The 25,491-nt window shown below is 42.7% G+C and overlaps 1 protein-coding gene across 8 annotated transcripts in view; it reads left to right on the top strand.

Moving 5' to 3' along the window:
- RABGAP1L (RAB GTPase activating protein 1 like) overlaps window positions 1-25,491 on the top strand; it is an 802,606-nt gene that overhangs the window by 567,126 nt on the left and 209,989 nt on the right. For all 8 annotated transcript variants that reach the window (XM_040446724.1, XM_040446725.1, XM_040446723.1 and 5 more), the window contains one exon: window positions 7,201-7,242. In XM_040446724.1, the coding sequence (XP_040302658.1) occupies window positions 7,201-7,242 (42 nt within the window). The remainder of the gene's footprint in view (window positions 1-7,200; window positions 7,243-25,491) is intronic.

Here is a 25,491-nt window from a genome sequence, read left to right as displayed (position 1 = left end):
GTGCCAAGAATACATAACCTAAATCTCATCATAAGGAAACATCAGACAAATTGAGGGACATTCTACCAAATAGAGTCCTGTACTCCTCGAAAGTATCAAGTTCATCAAAGACAAAGACTTTGATCTGCCATCTGTCCTAGATGAAAGCAGACTGAGGAGACATGACAGCATAATGTAAGACATGGTCCAGGATTGGATCCTGGACCAGAAAAGGACATTAGTGGGACATCAGACAAAATTTGAATACTGCTCTCATGGTTTTGATAGTTGTACTGTGGTTATGTGAGACGTTGACACTTGATGAAGCCAAGTTAAAGGTATGCCGAGATTCTTGGCACTATTTGTGCACATTTTTTCTAAATCTGAAATTATTTCAAAATTAAAGGCTTTTAAAAATTAAAACAACCATTCATTTTATTCACAATTTCATAAATCAGGAATTTCAGAAGGATTCAGCTGTGTGGTTTACCTCTGACCCACATGGCAGCCACTGGGGCACCTGAGGCTGCAGGATTCACTGTCAGGACGACTTGTTGATCCACGTGTGTGGCACCTGGGTGATTCTTGGCCTCTGTTTCTTTTCTTTTCTTTTTTATGATGTTTTTATTTAAAACAAAAATTCCTTTAATGTATATTTATTTTTGAGAGCGAGAGACAGAGCATGAGTGGGGGAGGGGCAGAAAGAGAGGGAGACATAGAATCCAAAGCAGGCTCCAGGCTCTGAGCCATCAGCACAGAGCCTGATGCAGGGCTCGAACTCAGGAAGGGAGAGATCATGATAACTGAGCCACCCAGGTGCCCCCAAGATTTTTTTTATTTTTTAAAAAAAAAATTTTTTTTCAACGTTTTTTATTTATTTTTGGGACAGAGAGAGACAGAGCATGAACGGGGGAGGGGCAGAGAGAGAGGGAGACACAGAATCGGAAACAGGCTCCAGGCTCCGAGCCATCAGCCCAGAGCCTGACGCGGGGCTCGAACTCACGGACCGCGAGATCGTGACCTGGCTGAAGTCGGACACTTAACCAACTGTGCCACCCAGGCGCCCCATATTTTTAAGTAATCTCTACACTCAGTATGGGGCTCAAACCCACAATCCAAAGCTCAAGAGCCACACACTCTTCTGACTGAGCCAGGCAGGCCCCCCTTTGGCCTCTGTTTCTTATGGATGGCATTTTGTCCTGCAGACCCTTTACTTTTTGTTTAGCTTCTTAGAGCATAGGGTCTAAATATAACTGGTGGTGGTTGACCTTCACGTGGTGGGAGTGGGGGGGAGCACTCCAGGAGATGGAGAGTGGAAGCTTATACCCTTAAGGCTTGGGCCCAGACTATAGGCATAACTTCACTTCTACCATATTCTGTTGGGCAAAGCAGTAGTATACTCTCCCAGATTCAAGAGGAGAGGTCAAAGACCTTATTTCTGGATGGGGGAAGTGTCAAAGAATTAAGAACGTCCTTAATTCCTTACAGACACTAACCAAAGTCCCACTGAATTTGCAGTAGATGGATGGAATTAGAAAGCTGTGGAATTTTTTTTTTTTTTTTTTTTTTTTTTTTTTTGTCTGACAAACATAATCAGTATTGAATTAGTGAAAAAAAGCTATGGATTTTTTTTTAATTTTTTTTAACATTTTATTTATTTTTGAGACAGGGAGAGACAGAGCATGAACGGGGGAGGGTCAGAGAGAGAGGGAGACACAGACTGAAACAGGCTCCAGGCTCTGAGCTGTCAGCACAGAGCCCGATGCGGGGCTCGAACTCACGGACCGTGAGATCATGACCTGAGCCGAAGTCGGACGCTTAACTGACTGAGCCACCCAGGCGCCCCTGGATTTTTTTTTTAATCTGCCAGACATAAGTTCTAGTCCTGGCTTTGCCATTTACTAACAGAGTGATGTCTCTGGGCCTCAGTTTGCTCATCTCTAAAATGGTGGCAGTGACACATATGCCATGGAGTTACTCAGAGAATTAAGTGAAAAAAAGATATAAAATACCAGCCATGACAGGCAATCAATATGCAAACCTAATAACGTATGCTGGCATTTACTGAATACTTAGCAAGTGTTCAGTTCCTGTGATGTGCTTTTTCTGTGCTGTTTCATTGAGTCGTCACCACTTCCTGGGACGGTATGTCCCGCGTTGGGTCGGAAGGGCAGCTTGCATTTCCTCTAGCATTGGCCGTGTTTGTCTGTGGGCCGCTCCCTTTACCTTGGCTACTTCTGGTTTGATCGGTTCTCCCTGCCTTGTGGTTAGGGTTTCCATTCCCACATACTATTTATTTCCCTTTTATTTCGATCCCTGAGGAGCCGGGTGCTGAAGCACAGTCGGCACTATTTGGCACTAACTACCTTTTCAGCATTTGCTCTCAGCGCTGTCAATGTAGCTTTTGACAGCTTCTCGCACAGTCTGTCAGCTCCCTCTGAGCTCACGATTGCCTGCTCATCAGAGCCAAACGTTCGTGTCTTTGTTTCAGTGAGCGCTGTGCTGTCAGCCTTCCTTCACATGGGATCGTGGGTGCTCGATTGTTGGCCTACCCGGGAACGCTGCGATCCGCGCTTCGGAGAAACTATTTAATTTGGGGCAGTTACTTGTAGGTGTTCTTTAAAGGGAACATTTTGCCGGGCCATGACTCAATTTTGAAACCGTAGCTTTCCAGTCAGTAAAGGAGACACTTCTTCACGCACACGAGGCTGATAACAGTGTGTTGTCACTGGAGGAAGGTGGTGACCCTTTCTCGCCACAGCATGCTGAGTTTATATTGCCCTTTATCCTGGAAGCAGTCAGCTGCTTTTTTGAGTGTTTTCGACATGGTGTAAATTACAAGATTTGGTTTTGGTAGAAGTCACCTATTTGTTATCTTTCTACCCTCTGCTTTCAAAATTTACATTAAATGGAAGGAATCAGGGGCACCTGGGTGGCTGTCGGTTAGGTGTCCAACTTCAGCTCAGGTCATGGTCTCATGGTTCGTGGGTTCGAGCCCCACATCAGGCTCTGTGCTGAAAGTTCAGAGCCTAGAACCTGCTTGGGATTCTGTGTGTGTGTCTCTCTCTCTCAAAAATAAATAAACATTAAGAAAAAAATTTTTAAAGGGAAGGAATCACTAATTCTTTAGGAGTTAGATGGCACATTGAAAACCCCCAACTAAAGGATATATTCATCCATTCACTTATTTATTGGGCCATCTTCTCTAACTTGGTGGTTAAGAGAACAACTTCTAGAATTACACTGCTTAGTTTAAAATCCACCTATTAGCTGTGTGACCTTGGGAAACTTACTTTGATTTCTCTAAATCTTCATTTGGATGGAATTAAAATGGAATTGAGGGTTGTGGGATGAAATAAGGGCATGTTTTCATTGTGATTAATTCAGCTCTTGGCACATAGATAATATGTGGATGTTGGCCCTTATTTATTATATTGAACTTGGAGTTAGACCTTGTATCATAAATGCGAGGTAGCCACAACAACACATTTATTCGTTATTTTTACTCTTCATTGTTCTCCAAATGTTTTACTGTTTGAGCCCTATTAGGACCACTTATTTACCCCTCAGTACCTAAAAAATTGCTACAGATCACATATTCCTGAAAAGGAGAGGCATCTTGAAAATATAGGACATCTTTCTCTTTTTAAAGTGTATTTCAAAAAATAGATTTCAGCTCAATTAGTCAAAGATTGAATCATGTAAGAGTGGGTGGACAGTTAAGTAACAACAGGGGATTTCGTTCGTGGTAGCTTGGTAGAGTGAAGGGTTGTTTCCTTATAATTCGCTTTATTGTTGGCTCCAAGTCTGAGGACCAAAGCTTGCCCTGACATTGTCATCTCAAAGCCAACCTATATGTGGTGCTGTAATTTTAAACCGACCAAATGCTGTATCCTGTTTGCACAGTGTGACCACACTCTTCTACTTTAGTTTAAGGCTTGTGAAGTGTTTACTTCTGTCTGTTTTATGGATGTTTTATGGATGGCAGATGCAGGAGTACCTTAAACTGGTTTAGAGAGTTTCCCTATATAAATTGTTTCTGGTAACTGAAAGGGACCGCTTTAGTTTCCCAAACTAAACATTACTTACTTTTCATTTAACACATGCTATGCTTCCTTCTTAAGTACAATATTTTGAACATGGAAGCATTCATTAATACTATTGGATTATCATCATGAACTAAGGTAAACTGTAGGATTATTGGTTCCACTAAATGGGCCCAGACAACTATACATTTGAATAGTTTTTTTAAAAACGTATCTTGTATTTCTGTCAGATCTAATATTTTAATTCTGACACCTGTCTCTATAGGCTATTTGTCTCTAATCCCATCTACCATGCACTTTGTCCTTTAGCTGGCTACTTCTGATACCCATAAACTCTACAGTCGTATCACCAAACGAATTCAAAGTGCATATGAAATAAAAATTTGAATACATTTTTGTGGTGTTAGAGCTGTTTTGGCTCTCTAGAGGTCTTTAACTTTTTTAAAAAAAATGTCTAAGTTCTTAGTGTTTTTCACAGCTCAGTTATTATCCAGTAGTTTGACTTTGAGATAATAAATTGATCTACTTGGGTCCCTTGGGAAAAGAATAAATCTCAGCAATTTTAGGATAGCTAGTATAGTTTAGTCCTCTGGTCCTCAAATAAGCACGTATTATGTATGTCATGCCAGCACAGAGTGGTAAAAATGCCCTTAAACTAGACATTAAGAGGCGGGGGATGATCGTGGGCTTCTGCTAAATCCATATATAAGCTTAGGCTAGTCAAGTTCACATTCTGAAAAGTGAGAATCATAATACAGGTTGTTATGAGAATCTGTGAGATTTTACCATTCCTGCGAAAGCAAGGGGGTTGAGAATATAGCGAAGTCGGTTGAATGTGGAGTCTCCAAGGTGTACCCTGAAGGGATTTGGGAGGGAGAGGAGGGGTGGGAGACCAACTTAGGAGGAAAAAAACAGAGCATTATAAGGATTAGAGAACTGGAGACAAGAGGGGCTTACATTTTAAGCAGTGACTAGGAGAACAAGATCCAGAGACATAGTGGACTTAGTCCTACGGCAGGCTGGTAAGCACTGGGGTTGTGAGAATTCACCACTGGCGAGCAGCTGTGATGTGGGGTGGAGGGGAAAGAGCAGGGCAGCAGGCTTGGCCTGTGCGTTTTGGCAACAGCGCACAGCAGTTAATGGGTGAGGGCCCAGATTTACGTATGTACAATGGAATACTGCTTGGCAATGAGAAGGAATGAAATCCTGCCATTTGCAGCAACGTGGATGGAACTGGAGGGTGTTATGTTAAGTGAAATAAGTCAGGCAGAGAGAGATACCATATGTTTTCACTCACATGTGGATCTTGAGAAACTTAACAGAAGACCATGGGGTAGCGAAGGGGGAAAAAAGTTACAAACAGAGAGGGAAGGAGACAAACCGTAAGAGACTCTTAAATACAGAAAACGAACTGAGGGTGGATGGGGGTGGGGGAGAGGGGAAAGAGGGCGATGGGCAGGGAGGAGGGCACTTGTTGGGATGAGCACTGGGTGTTGTATGTAAGCCAATTTGACAATAAATTATATTAAAATTTTTTTAAGAGATTAAAAAACAAATTTCGATTAGGAAAGCAAATTTTGCTTCATTATAACCCAGGTTTTTTGATCTACAATAGTCTCCTTTTTTCTAATTGATAAATTGTGATCAAGTCCAGAATCATTGCTTGGTGTGATAATGAACTGTGATGATTTGCTTTTGTCTTCTGGCCTGGTTATACTTCCTGCTGCTTTTAGTTCTTAAAGAATTAACAGAGTAAACCCCAGACCTCGAACCAAATATTTCGTATTAATCATTCACCCCTTATACCATTAAATCATATTTTGGGTAGTTCACTATGAAAGTTAAGTAAATTATAATAGGGCTTCACTCTAAGTATCTAGTTTTAATCCTCGCTTCTGATTTTGGACATAGGAAAATGATGGTTTATTAGAAGTTCTTTGTGTAGGGGTACCGGGGTGGCTCAGTCGGATGAATTGTCAGACTCTTGGTTCTGGCCCAGGCCATGATCTCCTCATTCGTGAGGTCGAGCCCCATGACAGGCTCTGTGCTGACATTGCAGAGCCTGCTTGGGATTCTGTCTCTCCCTCTCTCTCTGTGCATCTCTCTCTCTCTCGCTCTCTCTCTCTCTCAAATGAATAAATAAACTTTAAAAAAAAAATTTCTTTGCATAATACATCTGGTATAGTAGTTCTTTGTGTAACACATCTGGTACAATGCCATATCTAAAAGGCAGATAGACTGTATTTGTGACCAAGATGAAGGCACAAAGACAGACCCTGGACTCATGGGAGATGTCAACTCATACCTGAAAGATCTTTCTTCTCCTGTATGGTGACTTCCATGGGAGGAAATGGCATATTTCATGGCAACTTTGTTTCTGATTGTCATCTTGAGCATTTAAGATGTCCTGTATTTTTGAATTTAACATCTCAACATCACTTCAGAGCCCCTGGGCTGAGCTCAGAGCTCAGAATTCAGCTCCAATAAGACTTCTTAACGAGGTGTTTAATTTGTTTCTTCCTAAAGAGATGTTGCTTTGGGTTTCAGGGGGGAAAAAAGGAAAAGGAAGTCTAGCGGATAGCCCCTAATTACACCTCTAGTTGCACGAATACTACTTGAAAGCAAACAAGAACTAAAGCAGTAAGAACAGTGGTGGAAATCCAGCGAGATGCTTACAGCTCCTCCCATACAACCCGTCCCAGTTATCAGCAACATTGTTTTGTTTTGTTTTGTTTTGTCTGCTGCTGGCCTTTTACCTCACCAAGATGTATATACTGGGACTTAGGAATTCCATGGAATAAGTTTAGACTTCTGCATCACTGCCATCTTGATCAAAGAACTTGACTTTCACAAGCCTTAGACCCATGCAGATAATCCAGAAATTGAAGGAAAAATAATGTATTGAATAATTTATTGAAGGATTGAAGGAAAATAATTTACTGTAAAAATAACCATTTTATGTGAATGTTAATTAAATGGCACCAAAAATGTGCAGTAAGCCTCAGAGAAGGAAAATACCTTTCAAAAAAAAAAAATCTCATTGTTTAATTATTATTGTATGTGAAGATAAAAGCAATTAGGGATTTTATTAGAGATGCATGGAAGTCTTGGGGAAACTTAATAAAATAGTGGTAGATGTGGCAGTATTGATTTGGACTCTCTTTTTCTATTTCAGGGTTTGAATATTATCTTTCATGTAGCCTTGGCTCTCCTAAAGGTAAGTCTGTTTTTATCTTTAAATTGGGCATAATTCAAATGTATAGCCTTTGACTCATTCTAGATTCTTGAACACAACAGAAGACTTTTGTGAGGAACTCTGATTCTCTCCTTTGTTGTTTATTTAGAGTTTGTGTCTTTGTTTTTCTTATAATCTATTTAATTTTACTATCCTAGCACTCCTTCCAGTAACATATAAAGTTGTTTTCATTCATATGAGTTGGATGATGTAAGAGAAAAATTTAAAACCTGTTTTCTGTCAAAATGATGCCAGCCTTTTTCTTAAAATATTTCTTACCATGATAATATCCCTGGAGGTACCTAAACATAGAATTGAGTTATTAGCAAGCTTTTATAATATACTGACTAAAAAAGAAACTGCTACATTTCAATTTGCACCTCTTTCTCTGAGAGCTAGAAACTTATAAGCACTTTAGAATTCAATTATAATTACCTTGTTGGATTTTATATCAACATATCCGTGCAGCTTTAACAGTGTGGTAATAGCAAGACATTTGCTGCAGAGTTGCTGAAAGTAATCCAGTCAGTCAGTTTTTGTCCTTCCGTCAGAGATGACATTCTGTTACTGAAAGCGAAAATTGCCTTATTTATTAAAAAAAAAAAAAAAAAAATGCAGACTCACCCTTTCCCCATAAAGCATAGTTGTTAAAATTCCAGACCCTGGACTTGGACAGATTTGGATCTAATTTCACCTCTGGTGTACGACCTTGGGCAAAATGCTGTAAGTGCACAGACCCTGAGTTTTGAGATAATAATAGACACTAATTTATGGGATTATTGTAAGAATTAAATATGATGATATATAAAAATCCTTAATATAGTGTCTAGAACATTTTATTGCCTAATAAATGTTAGCTGTCATTATTGTGATTACAGTTATATTCACAGGGTAACTCAGAATTTGTTTCTAGCTTCCCCATCATTCTTCCAAATTTTCCAAAAGATAATGACTTGAAGTCTTCGGAGAGCCACTGGATATTTTATTAACGTACTTAAATACCTTGACCCAAAACAAAGACGTGACATAATATGGGTCTTGTGTACATCAAGAAGTGGGGTACTCTCCTCACCTCCTATTCTGTTAAACATCTGTTTTTTGTGAAGTTCATAAATTGTACTTTAAATTGTTCATTCAATAATGAGTTTAGTTACGAACAATTCTTATACTAAAGTTATTTTGAGTTTTGAGTTTAGATATGAACAATTCTTATACTAGTTATTTTGGAAGTTAGGAAAATATTTAAAATTTCTCCAATAAAATAACAAAAACGGGGCACCTGCGTGGCTCAGTCAGGTAAGTGTCTGACTTCAGCTTGGGCCGTGATCTCACAGTTCATGGGTTCAAGCCCCTCGTTGGGCTGTCTGCTGTCCGCACCAAGCCCACTTTGGATCCTCTGTCTCCCTCTCTTTCTAACCCTCTGCTTGCTCACTTACTCTCTCTCTCAAAAATAAATATACATTAAAAAAATGTTTTTAATAAAATAACAAAAACATATTTGCATGTGTCTTTTAATGAAGTCATGGATCTCTACCTCTAATTTTTTTTATTTGTTTTTTGTCGTTAGGACAAATCAAAACCAAAAACTTCTTAAGAACTTTCGGTATAGGGCTGGGATAAGACTTTTAGAATGCCCAAGCAGTCAAAGTTTTATGTAATTCAGACAACAAACAATACTTAGCTGTAAAGCAAGTGTAAGGGAGTCCAACAAAGTTATGATTTGTTCTATCTTGTCTAATTTGTTTTTAAGCCTCAGATATTATATCTTTCCCAAAATGCCTTTCTTCATTATTTTGCTGACTCTTCTTTACTGGTGCTCTTAGCACACACTTACTCTGTCTTTTGGGGGTCACCCAGGATTTCCTCCAATAAGTATATTTGACCTATACTCTGTGTCAGCAGTGTATCTGCCTGGTCAGTTATCTTCCTGATTAGCAGGTTCTTTTGGTTTGATTGCATTATTTTCATTTATTTTTGTCCATGTTAACCTGATGTCACCTGTGCAGAGGACATTCTCTGGCCACAGGGCAGAAAGGTTTTTGTATCTTCTGTAACAATACGTGGATGTTCATCTAGTGTCATCTTGGAGAACTTGCCTAGTTAGAGAAGGTAAAAAGGAGAGCTTTCCCACTAGTGGCCCATATTTACATCCCTTCCTTGTATGAATCTTGGAGCTGTCTTAGAGACAGTATATATAGGCTGAATTGAAGTGTACCAAATTGATCTAATTGCCGGGACCAGATCTTTTTCCACCTGGAAAAAGAATATCCCAAACATATATGACAGTGACTAACTTTTAGCTTCTAATCTAAGAAGCCATATAAAATAATGTATATTTGTTTATATTAAATAAAACAAACTTAGGGACAGTTCAAAGTGCTTATGAGCGCAACATAAGTTATCCATTAGCACATTAAATATCCAGGTGTTATTTGTAAGAGAATTGTGAATTGTGTTAACCAGAGAAAACTGTATAATTCTCTCCCGCAGCTGATAACTGAGGGAGCCAAGACCCCAGGGTGCCTAAAGTCTTTTGGCTTAGTAATGGAAAAGCTGAATTTATAATATTTTTAAGCAGCATAATTATAGGTGATGGTCTCTGTTGCTCAGTATGGTTTAAAGGCACCTACTTTCTGAATGGGAGCTGCTTTCTTTTGGGTTAGAAATAGTCTTCATAGAAAGGCTTTGAGCTAAAAGAATGATTCACTATAGTACACAGCATCATCAGATCATTTAGGATATTGGCAGTGTCCATTAGGTAGGTTAGATATATTCCCCCAAATTTAATTTATCAGATGAAACGTTCAATAATCACAGCGTATAGTACGTTGTAATAGATTAGACGTGATCAATCAGAATTAATCTTAGCCAGTTCATGTTGGCTGAGAATCTTTTATCAGAATAGGTTCTTTGCATTCAGACAATGGTTCATTTGATGTCTTATGTGTGCATATAAACATAGAGATAAAGAAAATCCATTCATGATTCCATCCCTAGAGGTAACCATAATAAAAGTTCAGTGTAAGATCTTCCTTCCATGCTTTCATCTATGAATATGTAAGCATGCATTACCTATCTACATACATATATATGTATATGTGCATACAGATTTTTTAACACAGGTTTGAGGATTACAGTTAAGATGATGGGAACTGAGAGGTAAATCCAGAACAATGTAAAAGGATGAACATCTGTTTTCTTTCAAAAATTGCTGATGAACAAGACTCTTTCATTTAATAATATATGATGACTATCTTCTTTGTCACTATAGACATGTAGTGGTTAAAAGCATGGATGCTGGAATCAGACTGCTTGAGTTCAGATCCCATCTCCCACAATTTATCTAGCAGTCTTAGATAAATTACAGTTTCCCTATCCTTAAAATGGAGATAGTAGTAACATCTTTCTCATAGGATTGTTAGAGTTTAATGAGTTAGTATATGATTGGTGCCTGGAAACTTGTGAGTATGATCCTGCACCCAGGTACTATTATTGTGCATAGAGCTGCCTTAGGTTTTTTGATAACTGATTAGTGTCTTATTGTGTATACCATGATTTTACTTAATCGATTTTGTATTTAATTTTTATGGATGTTTAAGTTGTTTCTAGACTTTTCCTGTTAGACACACATCCCTAAATTGCCATCTTTGAATACTTATTTAGTATGCAGTATCTTTTGGATAAACTTTGAGGAATGTAGTTACTGGGTCAGACTATTACATGTGCTGGATCACATTTGAATTTTTGATGCATATTGCAAAATTGCTTTCTACTAGCAATATGAGAGTACATTTTCTCTGTATTCTAAGTATGTGCTTTAATGGACAGCAAAAGCAAGTTGTAAAAGCAGATGAAAAAGTAATCATTATACCAATTTGTTTCACTGTAAATAAACAAACAGAGCTCTTCAGGCAGTTTTGAAGAGTCCAATGTTCTTTCATTTGGGAACATCTATTTATTTTTTTATTTTTTTAGGGAAGCCAGTTGCTGCTGGCTAAATTTTAGAAGAATGCGCCTGGCTTAGATGAGCTTTTTATATTATGTAAAAGTTCTGAAACATATCTGATGTTTTTGGCTTTTCAGCCTCTCCACTATGGTCTTTTTTCCTTACCATTCTATTGAAGCTTTTTTTATGAAGTAACTAACAAAATCAGTGGACCTGTTTCCATTTTTATCTTCCTTGAATCTTCAACAGTTATCAAAACCTCATAAAGACATAACACTTCCCTTTTTCTGAAATGCTCTCCCTTGGCTTCTGTCTTTTTTTTTTTTTTTTTTTTTTTTTAATCTCCCTCTCGCCTTCCTCTCATTTTACTTCTGCTCAGTCCTTTCTCCCCTCTAGTCATTAACTTGGAGTTCCACAGGGTTCCGGCCTCTAAGAACACACTTGGTGCTTCTTCCTTGCTGATCTTGTTCGCTCCCCTGGTTTCATCTATAAATGTTCACTCTCATCTTTATATTTATCCCAGATCCAAATATTTGGCTTGGACTTACCATTTCTGTTTGGATGTTTCAGAGGCACATCAAATCTAAAAGCCAAAACTGAACTGATATGCCCTCCCAGACCTGTGCCTCCTCCAGTAACCTTCACCTAAGTGAAGGTACTACCCAGCTGCTCAAAGCAGAAACCTGAAGTTATCCTTAATGCTCTTCTCTTCTTAATCCCCAACATCTACTGAGTCATCAACTCCTGTTGATTCTACTTCTTAAGGATTTTTAGAATCTTCCCACTTTGGTAGTTAGGCTGCCACACCCTTTAACTTGGACTGTTGTAGTGACCTCTTTCACTAAGAAATAATGAACATGCAGGGCACCCGGGTGGCTTAGTTGGTTAAGCGTCCGACTCTTGATTTCGGCTCAGGTCACGACTCATGGTGGTGAGATGGAGCTCCGCATCAGGCTCCGTGCTAAGTGTGGAGAGCCTGCTTGGGATAATCTCCCTCTCTCTGTGCCCCTCCCCCGCTCACTTGTGCATGTGCAAAAACTAGTGGCTTTGAATGACACACTGGACCCAATGGACTTAACAGATAGATTCATAACATTCCATCCTAAAAAAGTAGAATACATTGTTTTCAAGTGCACATGGAATATTCACCAGAAGAGATCACATATTAGGTCACAAAATAGGCCTCAACAAATACAAAAAGATTGAGGCCATACCATGCATCTTTTCTTTTTATATTTCCATAACCTCATTACATGAGCGGCTGTTTTTCTCTCAACCATAGCCTCAATGAGACTGGAGACAGACTGCACACTCAAGGGAGCTAAGCAGGGTAAGATCAAGCACCCTCCCAAAATTAGGAGGATAATTCCTATGAGGGTTTTGAATCCCCCCAAGAGTTGAAAACCATCCCAAATAACTCCCCGGGGTTTTCACCTTTCCAAGTCTGGACTGGACATGAATAACCTTCCTCTTTTGATCTGTGATCTCCTCTATGACTTTTCCCTCATCATCTATCTGTAGGCAGCAGTTGCTCAGGTTAAATTTTCCACAAACACCTCCCTCAGAAGCAAGCAGGTAATCTAAGGCCAAGCGATTTTGATAAATGGCATTGCACATTTTGGTTTGTTGCTTGACTATTAAGAGCTCTGTCAGTTTCATTGGTTATAATTTCTACAACTGCTTGCAGTCTGACTATGTGGTTTAGCATGTAAATGGGAGTGCGGTAGCCCCAGGACCCACCCTCTGCCCAGGTGGCAGGGCCATAATAATGGATTATATGCTCAGGAGGCCATTCATTATCTTTCCATTTGCCAATTTTCAAGGCATGCCGCTTTTTTTGAGCCTCTCTATCTCCATATATTTGAACTCCCAGATGTTCTCCCCTTGCAAGTGGGAGTAGGAATAAAGATGGATGGATAGTCCCCAGCACTCATGACCCTGGCCAGCCTAAGGAAAGTACTGTATAGGCTGTTCTCCCACATACCCAGTATAGTCTACCTGGGGCCTGCCATTTGATGGCTGCATCAGTGTTGTCCCAGTCCTCTTGGAGATGAGAGAAGTTAAACAAGGGGCGAGGGTCTGGCTCAAGGTGACCCAGGGACCCCCACCCTTGGGTTTCCCAGGTGGTCGAATTATAAAACCTTTGGCCTAGGGGTGCCTGGGTGGCGCAGTCGGTTAAGCGTCCGACTTCAGCCAGGTCACGATCTCGCGGTCCATGAGTTCGAGCCCTGCATCAGGCTCTGGGCTGATGGCTCAGAGCCTGGAGCCTGTTTCCGATTCTGTGTCTCTCTCTCTCTCTGCCCCTCCCCCGTTCATGCTCTGTCTCTCTCTGTCCCAAAAATAAATAAACGTTGAAAAAAAAAAATTAAAAAAAAAAAAAAAAAAACCTTTGGCCTAGGCATCCAACAGGGATGGTGAAATTTTTTTCCCCATCGGGCAAGACAGTTCTTCCCAATGACTGAGGTTTTGAGGAGCCAAACCCCGGTAGTAGAGCTGGGATATTTTGTTCCATTATAAGGCTTGAGGGGATCTAATCCCTTGGCCTCCCATGGCCATTGTTCCCCCATGCTGGTTCCCCCACATACATAGCATGAAGAGATCTTTAGGGTCTGGGCTGTAATCTCTGCCCAGACTAGAAACAAGTTCCTTGCTGGGACTGAAATGGGAGGGGACTACTTCTTATTCCCTTACAGAAGGAGTGGAAGACTTGATGGGATGTGGTCGTATGGGTGGTGTGGTAACCGTCTTGAAATATAGCACAGTCCTTGGGTCTGCCTCGCCCATAGATTCGGATGTCAATTCGGGTGCCCCATTGCCATTTGTAGTCTTCTGGGTTAATGATGGTGAACCAAGACTCCCCCCACCTCCCGAGAAGGTCAGACTTGTAACCAATCTTCATTTGGGGAGTATTGTGACTTCCCCAGTGGCAGATGGAATAGGTGGACTCATTGTGTATGCATGTCCCCACGGTCCTTCCCTGCCATGAGAAATGGGTATGGTACAGTAAGGTCCAAGTGACTCCTTGGCCTGACCTGGTTATGCGAATACATGGGTCACATAAGTGGGTGAAAGTGGCTGCTAACAGAAACCTCTCGCCACATTTCCAGCTGACTGGGGCAACCTCTGCCAACCCAATAGCAAAAAGTAGGGGGAAAAGTTGCAATAATAGTGAGAAACAAGGGGTGACAGTGCATCACAGTAAGAAGGCAGATATAGGAAATAAGGACAATTTATTTATTTCACTGGACCGGCGATTCCTCAAGCTTCTGTCGTGCGTAGATTGGTCAGCTTCTGGAGTGACTAATGCAGGGCAGTGGTCCCCTGCCGGAGTCTCTGGCGTTGCAGATTGCTTCTTCGTATGGTCACCTTACACTGCGTGGATGGATCAGGAATGCACTCCCAGTCCCAGGATGCCGGCTTCACTCTGCTGTGGTGAATCCAGGGACCCACCTCGGCTACATTTACTGCAGTAGGGGTGAACAAAATGACAGTGAACAGGCCCCTCCAAAGGGGTTTGAGTGGTTGAACATTCCACTCCTTTACCCATACAGCATCTCCTGGCTCAAAGGAGTGAGCATCTGTGGTCAGACTCACAGGCCATTGCTCTTTAACCCATAGGTGTAGGGCAGTTAGAGTAGAGCCCAGAGCTCTGTTGCCTTAGGGTTAAATTGCCTATCTCATTTAAATCCCCCCTTACCTCCTTAATAATTGGTGAAGGGCACCCATAAAGGATTTCATAAGGGGAAACCCCTATTTGCTTATGGGGGCTGCATCTGATTCTAAACAAGGCTATTGGAAACACCTGGTCCCAGTGCAGGTGGGTTTCTTGGCACAGTTTACTTAATTGTAGCTGCAAGGTTCTGTTCATTTGTCCCGCCTTCCCGGAGCTCTGGGGTCGGTATGTCGAGTATAACTTCCAGGTGATCTTTAGCCCTGTTGCCACCAGCTGCACGACCTCAGCCTTGAACGCTGGCCCGTTGTCTGAACCCATAGTGATGGGGATCCCAGATTGTGGGATGATTTTCTTTAGAAGAATTCAGGCCACTTCATGTGCGTTTTCTGTGCAAGTAGGGAAGGCTTCCACCCAGCCTGAGAAAGTATATACAAAGACCAACAGATATTTACAGCCCCAAGCCCGGGGTAGCTCAGTGAAGTCCACCATCACATTTTCCAATGGGGCTCCCCCGACACTCTGCACCCCAGGAGCAGCCTTGCGTCCCTGACATGGGTTATTCCGGGTGTGGGTTTCACACTGCTCACATACCACCGGAGCTATGCTGGAGTCGAGGGATGTAGAAATATCGGCCTAACATTGTTTCAGGGGCTGTGCGGCCAATAGCAGTCTCCTGATGGAACTGCTTGACAAAGGCTGGAGCCAGGGCCTCAGGAATTGTCACTCAGCCGTCTTCAGATTTCCATTGTCCACCTGGGAAGTAGTTTCCATTTTCAGTCTTAAACCAAGTACTTTTTTTTTTTTCAACGTTTTTTATTTATTTTTGGGACAGAGAGAGACAGAGCATGAGCGGGGGAGGGGCAGAGAGAGAGGGAGACACAGAATCGGAAACAGGCTCCAGGCTCCGAGCCATCAGCCCAGAGCCTGACGCGGGGCTCGAACTCACTGACCGCGAGATCGTGACCTGGCTGAAGTCGGACGCTTAACCGACTGCGCCACCCAGGCGCCCCCCAAGTACTTTCATGGTGTGAGTAATTAGGGTCCCATTCTGTCAGTGGGTTACGGAACAGTGTGGTGGTTAAGACCGCTGATTTTGTTACTCCTTCGGAAGCTGCTAGCTTTGCCTCTTGGTCTGCCTTTCGGTTTCCCCATGCAGCCATGGTGTCTCCCCTTTGATGTCCCCGGCAATACATGACTGCCACACTTTTAGGGGCCCACAGCATCTCAGAGTTCAAGGATTTCCTCACCATATTTTATGTCCTTTTCTCCGGAGTTTATTAGACCCTCCCCTTTGTATAAGGCCCCACGTACGTGGAGGGTGGTGAAGGCATATGTAGAGTCTGTGTATATATTAACACGTATCCCTGCCATCAGTTGCAGGGCTCGGGTTAAAGCAATTAGCTCTGCCTTTTGTGCCAAAGTCCCCTTCGGCAGGGGCTCTGCTTTAATGACAGAGTTCAGTATCACCACGGAATAACCTGCAAGACGCTCTCCCCTTTTTACAGAACTGCTACCATCAGTGAAATATTCAGTGTCAGAGTCTCTGAGGGGCTGATCCCTCAAGTCTGGTCAGCTGGCGAACACCTCTTCCGTGACTTCAATACAGTCATGGTCTGGCTGGCCTGGCCCAACAGCCAATAGAGTTGCAGGGTTCAGGGTCGGCATTACTTCCAGGTGGATGCGTGGGTTCTCCCATAGCATTCCCTGATATCTGACCATCTTGGCGTTGGTTAGCCAGGACTGTCCCTTGTATCCCATTAATGTCAATACTGAATGTGGCACTCGGACTCTCAATTCCTGTCCCATAGTTAACTTGTCAGCCTCAGACACTATGAGGGCCGTGGCTGCTAGTGTCTATAGGCGGCGGGGCGGGGGGGGGGGGGGGCAGCCGTGGGCCGCAGAGTCAAGTTTCTTGGAGAGGTATATCACTGTGCAATGCCATGACCCCAATATCTGAGTTAGGTCAAGCCCAGGGAGTCCAATGCACTCATGGACATACAGAGAGAAAGGCTTGGTCATGTCTGGGAGCCCTAAACCAGGCGCATTAGTAAGGGCTTGCTTTAGTTCCTCGAAGGCCTTCTGCTGTACTGATTCCCACATCAGGGGCTCCCTCTCTTCCCCCTTTTGTAGTGTCATAGAGGGGTTTTGCCAGGACTGAAAAGTTAGGTATGCAGATCCTACAGAAACCTACAGCCCCAAGAAACTCTCAAATCTGGCGTCAGGTTTTGAGCTGGCAAACAGCCTGCTTCCTCTCTGGCCTGGGTTGCGCTACCCCGATACAGGTGGAAGCCAAGATACTTCACCTTTTCCTGACAGATCTGGGCCTTTTTTCTTAAGACCTTGTAACCGGTTTTCCATAGGAGGGTAAGGAGCTGCTGAGTTCCTTCCATGAAGCCCTCCTGGGACCTCCCAGCTGGCACCACGTCATCCCTGTGCTGAAGCAGGACACAGTTGTATTGATCCACCACGAAGGCTTTTAAGTCACTGCCAAAAATGGTTGGGGGGGTGGGTTTGAACCCCTGAGGCCACCTGGTCCAAGTTAATTGGCCCTTGTCACCATTTTCAGGATCCTTCCATTGGAAGGCAAAGGTCAGTTGGCTTTGCTGGGGGCCAGGCGGATGCAGAAAAAGGCATCCTTAAGGTCCAAACAGGTGAAAAAGGTGGCTTCAGCAGGAATGAGCCCCAAAAGTGTATAGTGGTTCGGGACCACTGGGTGTATGGTGACAGTTACCTGGTTTATTGCTTGCAGGTCCTGAGCCAGCCGGTAGTTGTCTGTGCCTGGTTTTTGGACAGGCAAGAGGGGCGTGTTCCAAGGCGACTGGCAAGGCCAGAGGATCCCACACTTTAAAAGTCTCTCCAGCTGTTTCTGGATCCCGACCTGTGCCTTGTAAGGGATGAAATGTTGTCTCTGGCGTCTGGGCTCTGCCCTGGGCTTTAATTCTACAACCACAGGGGGTATGTTTCAGGCCAGTCCTGGTGGGCCGTCTTCAGCCCACACCCCTAGGACCTTAATGGGAAGCTCAGACACTGGCTGTGGTTTTTCCTTGAGATTATAGAGGCGCCACTCCTCCCCTTGGGGAATCATCGTGAGAATCATAATCTTTGTTTCTGGTTTCCATGGGGTCAGAGCAGCCTGTTCCCGAGAGCTGAAAGTTATCTGGGCCTACAGCTTTCCCAATAGGTCATGGCCCATTAGGGCCACAGGGCAGTCAGGGAAGTACAGGAATTCATGGATGACTTCATGGCCACCTAAATTGCATCGCTGGGGCAATAAGAAGGGGCATTGTGTCTGACTGCCTGTGGCCCCCATGATGGTGCTTGTGTCTGTGAGAGGGCGCCCACGGGTCAGGTCACTACTGAGTGTTCTGCTGTAGTATCGACCGTAAAGTCAGTGGGTCGGCCCCCCACATTCATTCGGACCGTGGGCTCCTGGGGGCCGAACTAAATAGACCCCAGTCTGTCCTAGTCCTCTTCGTAGTTCTCCATGGTGGCTAGCCCCACAAAATTGTTTTTGGGGACCCCATGAGACTGTGGGGCCGGTTGGTAACCTGCCCTGGACCACATGGCCTCTTTTTTTCTGCTTGGAACCTTGCTGAGAATTGTCTGGCCTCCGGGGACATTGACTTTTCCAGTGGCCCTCCTGACGGCAGAAAGCACACTGATTCCATCCTATTTTGGGCCTATTTTTGACCCTCCTCCCTGCCGTTCCCCTTTCTGGCCTTGGCCCTTTTCCTGCAGGGCCCTCTTCTGGGGGTGTTTCGACTGCTCCAGCAAGGGGCAGCTAACAAATCTGCCTATTTTTGCATCCTTTGGCGTTCTTCCTTCCGTGCCGCCTGATCACGGTCAACAAACACCTGGGTTGATACTTCCAGCTACTGACTGGTATTCATGCCGGTGAAATCTAGTTTTTGCAGCTTGTGCTGAGTGTCTCCCTGGGCCTGACCTACCAAAGCTGCATTAATCATCTGCTGGTTGGTGGGTGCTTCCGGATCAAAGGGAATGTAGAGATGAAATGCCTCATACAATCTCTCATAAAATTGGCTCAGGCTTTCCTTGGGTCCTTGGAGCACTTCTGATGTTTTACTCATATTTTATGGCCTTCCCCCTCCCCTTTATTTATGCCATTTAGAAGGGCTTCTTGATATCACTCAGTCCTTGCAAACCCTCCACCTATACTTGAGTCATTTGGGTCCCATTTAGGGTCCTCCCCAGGGAAGTGAGCCCGAGCATAGGTCTGAGGGTCTAGTGTCCCAGCCGGGGGGCATTTTCCTCTAAGCATTTTAAGGCTGCCTGAGTAACTCGACAATGCTCCTCTGTACTGAAGAGGATCAGAAGAAGTTGGCAGCAGTCTGTCCAGGTAGGTTTGTTGGTTTGAACTGCATTAGGTCAACCGCAGCCTAGGGCTTCTCCGTGTAGGAGGTGGTATGGTGCTTCCAATTCAGGAGGTCCATAGTGGTAAAGGGTTGGCACATAAAAACACGTTGGCCTCCTTGGATCTGGCCTTCCTGATCATAATAGATGGGTCCCCTGGTTGCCCTCAGTGACATCTGTAGGGCTCTCCAGTGTGGCTGCAGAGAGGGGCTGCCTCTGCTGGCCTGATCCTTTAGTTGTCATTCAGGAGACATATGTGGGGTCAGACTGGTGGTCCGGGGGAGTCAGTCACATTTCGGGAGGCTGGTCCTGGGGTGTCCGTCACATTCAGGGAGGCCGGTGGTGCTAGGGATGGTGAGGCCTTGGGGCTGGGGGCAGACTCTGATGAGATTTCTGCAGTTAGGGCTGCTGGGGCACAGGTGGCAGTGAGGGGTACAGTGGGTCATATGGTGGTGGGGTTTCTTCAGATTTTCCCGACAGTATGGGCTTTTTAATTTCTGGCTAGTATTTGGAGGAAGCCGTTATAACTTACGGCTCTCTTCAATGTAGACTTTTAACCAAGGAGGCCAGGATAGGACCAGGTCTTGCCAACAGTCAATATAAGGAAATTGGTCAGGGTGGCCTGGGTCCCCTGCAATGACCCTGAACACTCGGCCAACTAGTTCCTTATCAAGTGAGCCCTCAGAGGACCAGCCCACCCCAAATGATGGCCAATTTCACAGGATGTCTGGAGCTTTTCAGGAGTTAATTTCACACCATAATTTCCTGAATATCCCTTTTTTGAAATTTCTCAACATACACTCTAGGGGAGTCGGTTTACTCTGCTTTCCACCCATTTCCTCCCCCTAACAGAGGACTTTCACGCACATGAGGGGGGAAACAAAGGAAGGAGGGGGGACTAGTTTGGAGAGGACATACACTCACTTTGCCCGTTTCCAGCCACTCACCTCTTGGAGATATTTCAGGCGCCTCTTAGCTTTGGCGGGTTCAGTTTCAATCCCTGACCCAGGTCAGACTCCCAAGGAAGTCTGACACCACCTTAAGCCATATGAGGTCACCACAGAACCGGGGATTGGGACTCAACACTTGCTTTGGCCTTTGGTCAGGTCAGAACCTTCCTGTTGCCCATCTCATTCACATGACTCCAGCCCAACGCCCTACATTCAGCGCCTTAGAGTTGCAGCTTCATTCCTCGTCCCTTGTGAAATTACTAGGGCAATTCTGGGAGGTGATCAGGTTCCCCTTCTGCCTCTTAGGGGCAGGTCTGCCAAAACGAACCTCGGTTCTTACCAGTCTGATGGATGGCACTCCTTACGCTGGTTCCTGGGCCTTAAGGGTTCCATTAACACACATGGGGCCCTTGCCCCCAGCTCACTGGGACAGACTAATCTCCTATGGATCAAGTAGTTCACTGGCACCAGGCAAGGTTGCTTTTCCTGGCACTCCAAGGCTCGTACTTTGGTGGCAAAGGAGGTGAAAGCGCACCATCTCCGAATCTCAGAAGAGTCCCCAAGCAGTGTAGCAGGATTCTTGCACAGAGTTGTAACACCAAGGCTTTTAATTTCCAAGAAGCAACTTTTATTCCTGCCGGCACTGCTCAGTCGGGTTCATACCCAAACAACTGAGCACCCAACATCACATGGCATGTTTTTTTTTTTTTTTATTTTCTATTTCTTTGTCTCCCATATACAGTAACACACATAAACATGCAGTCTGATCAAGTCACCTCCGTTTACAAGGTCATGAGGGATGTTGTCATGTAGGCGTATAGCCAGGTTACCTTGAAGTTTTCGCTCCCTTTTTTTCCCTCTCTCCTTAGGGAGGGGACCCTACCACACAGCCTCTTCTCTTTATTTGGTCATAGAGTTTATTTATTCTCCCAGTCTTTGGATCACTCTCCAGTTTATCAGTTTGAATGTGAGTGATACCCAGTTGAAAATGTGGGATGGGATGAGTTCAGGATCCTCCTACTCCTCCATCTTCTCAACTGCCCAAAATTTCTTCATCTAAGGTTTTTATCATTGCAACTCTTACATTCGGGTCTTTGGTCCATTTTGAATTTGTTTCTGTATATGGAGCCAAGATACAGTATTACGGTCATCCTCCCCCACCAAATAATTCATGTGGTGAAATCTTAACCCCCAGTGCCTGAGACGATGACTGTATTTGGAGATAGAGTCTTTAAAGAGGTAATGAAGTTAGAATGAGGTGATTAGGGTGGACCCTAATCCAGTAGGACTAGTGTCCCTGTAGGGAGAGGAGGTTAGGACACAGTTGTACACAGAGGGACAACCATGTGAACACTCAGGGAGAAGACAGCCATCTACAAGTCAAGGAGAGAGGCCTCAGAAGACACCAACTATGCTGACACATTGGACTTCTAGCCTCCAGAATCATGGAAAATTTTGCCACTTAAGCCACTCAGTCTATGGTTCTTTGTCACAACACTCCTGATTACATTTGTTGAAAAGACTGTTCTCTTTCCATTGAATTGAATGATCTTGGCATCCTTGTCAAAAATCAGTTGACTATTGACACATGGTTTTATTTCTTGACTCTATTCCATTGATTTTTGTCTGTCCTCATGCCAGTACCACACTGTCTTGAGTACTATAATTTTATAGTTAAGTTTTGAGATCAGGAAGTGGGAGTCCTCCAACTTTGTTTTTTTTTTTTTTTTTTTTCCAAGATTGTTTGGCTGTTGTGGTCCCTTTGCATGTCTTACATAAATTTTAGAATCCATTTGTTCATGAACAAAGGATATTTCATGAACACAGGATATTTTTCCATTTATTTAGGTTTTCTTTAATTTCCTTTTTTTAGGTTTATTCATTTTTGAGAAACAGAGAGAGAGAGCAAGTGGGGGTGGGGCAGAAAAAGAGAGGGAGACACAGAATCTGAAGCAGGCTCCAGGCTCCAAGCTGTCAGTACAGAGCTCGACGTGGGGCTCAAACCCACAAACCATGAGATCATCACCAGAGCCAAAGTCCAACACTTAACTGAGCCACCCAGGTGCCCCTTTAATTTCTTGAAACAATGTTTTGTAGTTTTCAGTGTACAAAAGTCTTGTGCTTCTTTTTGTTAAATATATTTCTAAGTATTCTGTTTGATGCAATGTAAATGGAATTGTTTTCTTAATTTCATTTTAGATTCTTCATTACTATTATCTAAAATTATGGTGATTTTTCTATATTTATCTTGTATCCTGAAACCTTGCTGAAGTCAGTTTTAGCTTTGATATGTGTGTGTGTGTGTGTGTGTGTGTGTGAGCTGTTTATATATATATATATAAAACATATATAAAACATATATGATATATATATATAACATATATATAAAACATATATAAAACATATATATGATATATATAACATATATATAAAACATATATATGATATATATAACATATATATAAAACATATATATGATATATATAACATATATATAAAACATATATATATGATACATATAACATATATATATCATATATATATATATATATATATGATATATATATATATATATGATGTCATCTATAAGTACTTCTTTTCCAATCTGGGTGCCTTTTCCTTTTTCTTGCCTGTTGCCCTGGATAGACCTTCCAGCACATTGTTGAATAAAAAATGGCAAGAGCAAAATCCTTGTCTTGTTCTTGATCTCATTTACTTTCCTTCAGAAAAGTTTTGTTCCTTAGAGCCCCATTTCTGGATTACCACTACCACTGCTGTCACCACCACCTTTTGCTACCACGTGTGGTAATAATTTGGCCATATTAGAATGATGAGTGAATTATTTCCTAAAGGTCAGGGTGACAATTGCCACGTGTCAGGAGTAGTGAAGCCTTTCCCCTTATTTTGGGGAAACCTCCATTGTACTCACACGTGTAATGTTTCTGTCATCACTGTGATTCAGAATAGACTTACAGGAAACTCCAGTGGTTTTTTTTCCCTTTGGCAGCTTTATTGAAATATAACTGACTTTTTTGGTAGGCTTTAGTATTTCTAAAAGAATCTTTGTGTGTGTCTGAGCTTATGTTATCTACTTGCTTGATGTTGAAATTTTTATCTCAGAGATTATTGATTTATCCCTGCCTACTCCATTTTCTTCAGTGTTCAGCTTTTAGAAAGAAAAAAATTCACATTACATGAGAAATAAGAAATACATTTATATTGTAGTATTTACTTTTTTCTTTTTTTCCTCTTCAGCTTGTGTGATTCTGATTCATATTTCAAATAGAATCTAAAGGCTTAACTGTACTATCTCTTTCCTTAACTAAACAATCATATCAATAGCCTATTACTACAGGCCTGGATTTTTTTTTTTTTTTATCACTGCATCTTCCTTCCAGAAATCTGTCTGGAATTCTACAGGAGAAATAGCATTTTGTGTTCCTTATTTTGACCCCCATCAGACCTTTCCAGCTCACCCTGCTGTCAGTGGGCTGAAAGCTCTCTCAGAAGCCACGCTCTGTGTGCCCCATCCTGCTTCCTGTTTCCTTGTTCAGCGCCCCCTCTGTGGCTAAAATAACCTCCCATCATTTCTTTTTAGGCTTTCTTCTTTTTTCACATTTAATAACGCTATCATTTTGTAATTTTTGCATGTTATCCATCAACTCATCTACTATCCTCTATTCTAAACTCTCTGAGGACCCATGAAATGCACTGTATACTAATAACATTGTGCATTTATGTGCTCATTCAGCAAATGACTTTTGAGCACCGGTTATGAGCCAGCCACTGTGCTTAATGATTAGGATACACAGTCGATATTTAGTTCCTTTCCTTAAGTTGTTTAAAGTGTCTGACAGTCCTCTAATGTATATGAGCAAATAAAGTATCTTCCTCTCACTTCCCTCCTCCTCCCTCAAAAAAAAAAAAAAAATCTGCCTGCCAATCTACAAAGAGACTGTCCCAATTTATTTTACTTGTGTCCAATACCATAAGTCCTTACAGCAATAGAATTCAAAGTGATTCTTAATCTTAGTGTACCAAGAATCCTCTAAATTCTAGGATTCCTGAGATTCCTGAATGTCTCCTCACACCCATCCCCTATCCCCAAGAGCTGACTAGGCAGTTACAGAACCAAAAGGGTAGGAATACTCATGTGTTGCTTAGAGCAGGGATTCTCAGCCTTAACTGTACATCATTTCACTTGTATATTAGAATCAGCTTTAAAATTTTTCTGATTGAGTTTTACCTCAGACCAGTTTTATTTGAACATCTAGGTGGGACTCAAGCATCAGTATTAAAACAAAACAAAGCAACCAGGTGATCCCAAAGTGCAGCTAAGCATCTACCACACTGTGATCAAACATCCAAAAGTAAATTATCCAATGGAGGGGACCAACAAGAAGGGGAAGAAGAGGGGAGCATCTGGGTGGCGCAGTCGGTTAAGCGTCCGACTTCAGCCAGGTCACGATCTCGCGGTCCGTGAGTTCGAGCCCCGCGTCGGGCTCTGGGCTGATGGCTCAGAGCCTGGAGCCTGTTTCCCATTCTGTGTCTCCCTCTCTCTCTGCCCCTCCCCCGTTCATGCTCTGTCTCTCTGTGTCCCAAAAATAAATAAACGTTGAAAAAAAAATTTAAAAAAAAAGGGGGAAGAAGAGAAAGTGCAATGAGAACAGGCATTCACAGTTACAATTAGAAAATGAATAGTCCTCATGTTTATTGTTAACAGTTCCGATTTTGTCTGTGTTCTCTATGCTCCTCCTTCCCAGTGCCCCCTCATTTTCAGGATTGTAGAAGTGCTCAATAGGGCCTGCAAGGTAAGAATTAGGGTAGGTTCCTGAGAAGTCAAGTATAGGGGGCTCCTTGGAAAGGGAGGTAAAAGAGCCACCTGAGTTGGTGTGTGGATTGTGATTTAGCTAATTCATATGGGATTACCAAGGGCTCCTCAAACCATAAAACTTAATTTATAAGGCATAACTCATCCAGTATTAGTATCTTTAAATCAGCAGAAGAATGGAGACAAAAGGCATAATTAAAAAAAAAAAACAGAAAAATTCCCAAAGTGGGGCTTATTTATTTGAGAGAGTAAAATATCAGTTGTTATTAGCACCATGCTGATTAAATATTCCTTTGACCTTTCAAAGTACAATTTCCCCTTCCCTTTCTGCTGGTATTGGGAAGTAGGAACAATTTATGTTCCAGTGGCTCTCTCCCATCCTGGGCTAAAGACCAAGAAGTGAAGAGGAACATATCTTGAAAATGGAAACTGGATTTCAGTTCTCCCTAGTCTTTGATTC

Source organism: Herpailurus yagouaroundi, unplaced genomic scaffold (genome assembly GCF_014898765.1).
Source record: "Herpailurus yagouaroundi ecotype Mexico unplaced genomic scaffold, PumYag 195, whole genome shotgun sequence".
Classification (NCBI taxonomy): Eukaryota; Metazoa; Chordata; class Mammalia; order Carnivora; family Felidae; genus Herpailurus; species Herpailurus yagouaroundi.
This window is presented reverse-complemented; position numbering and strand designations above follow the sequence as displayed.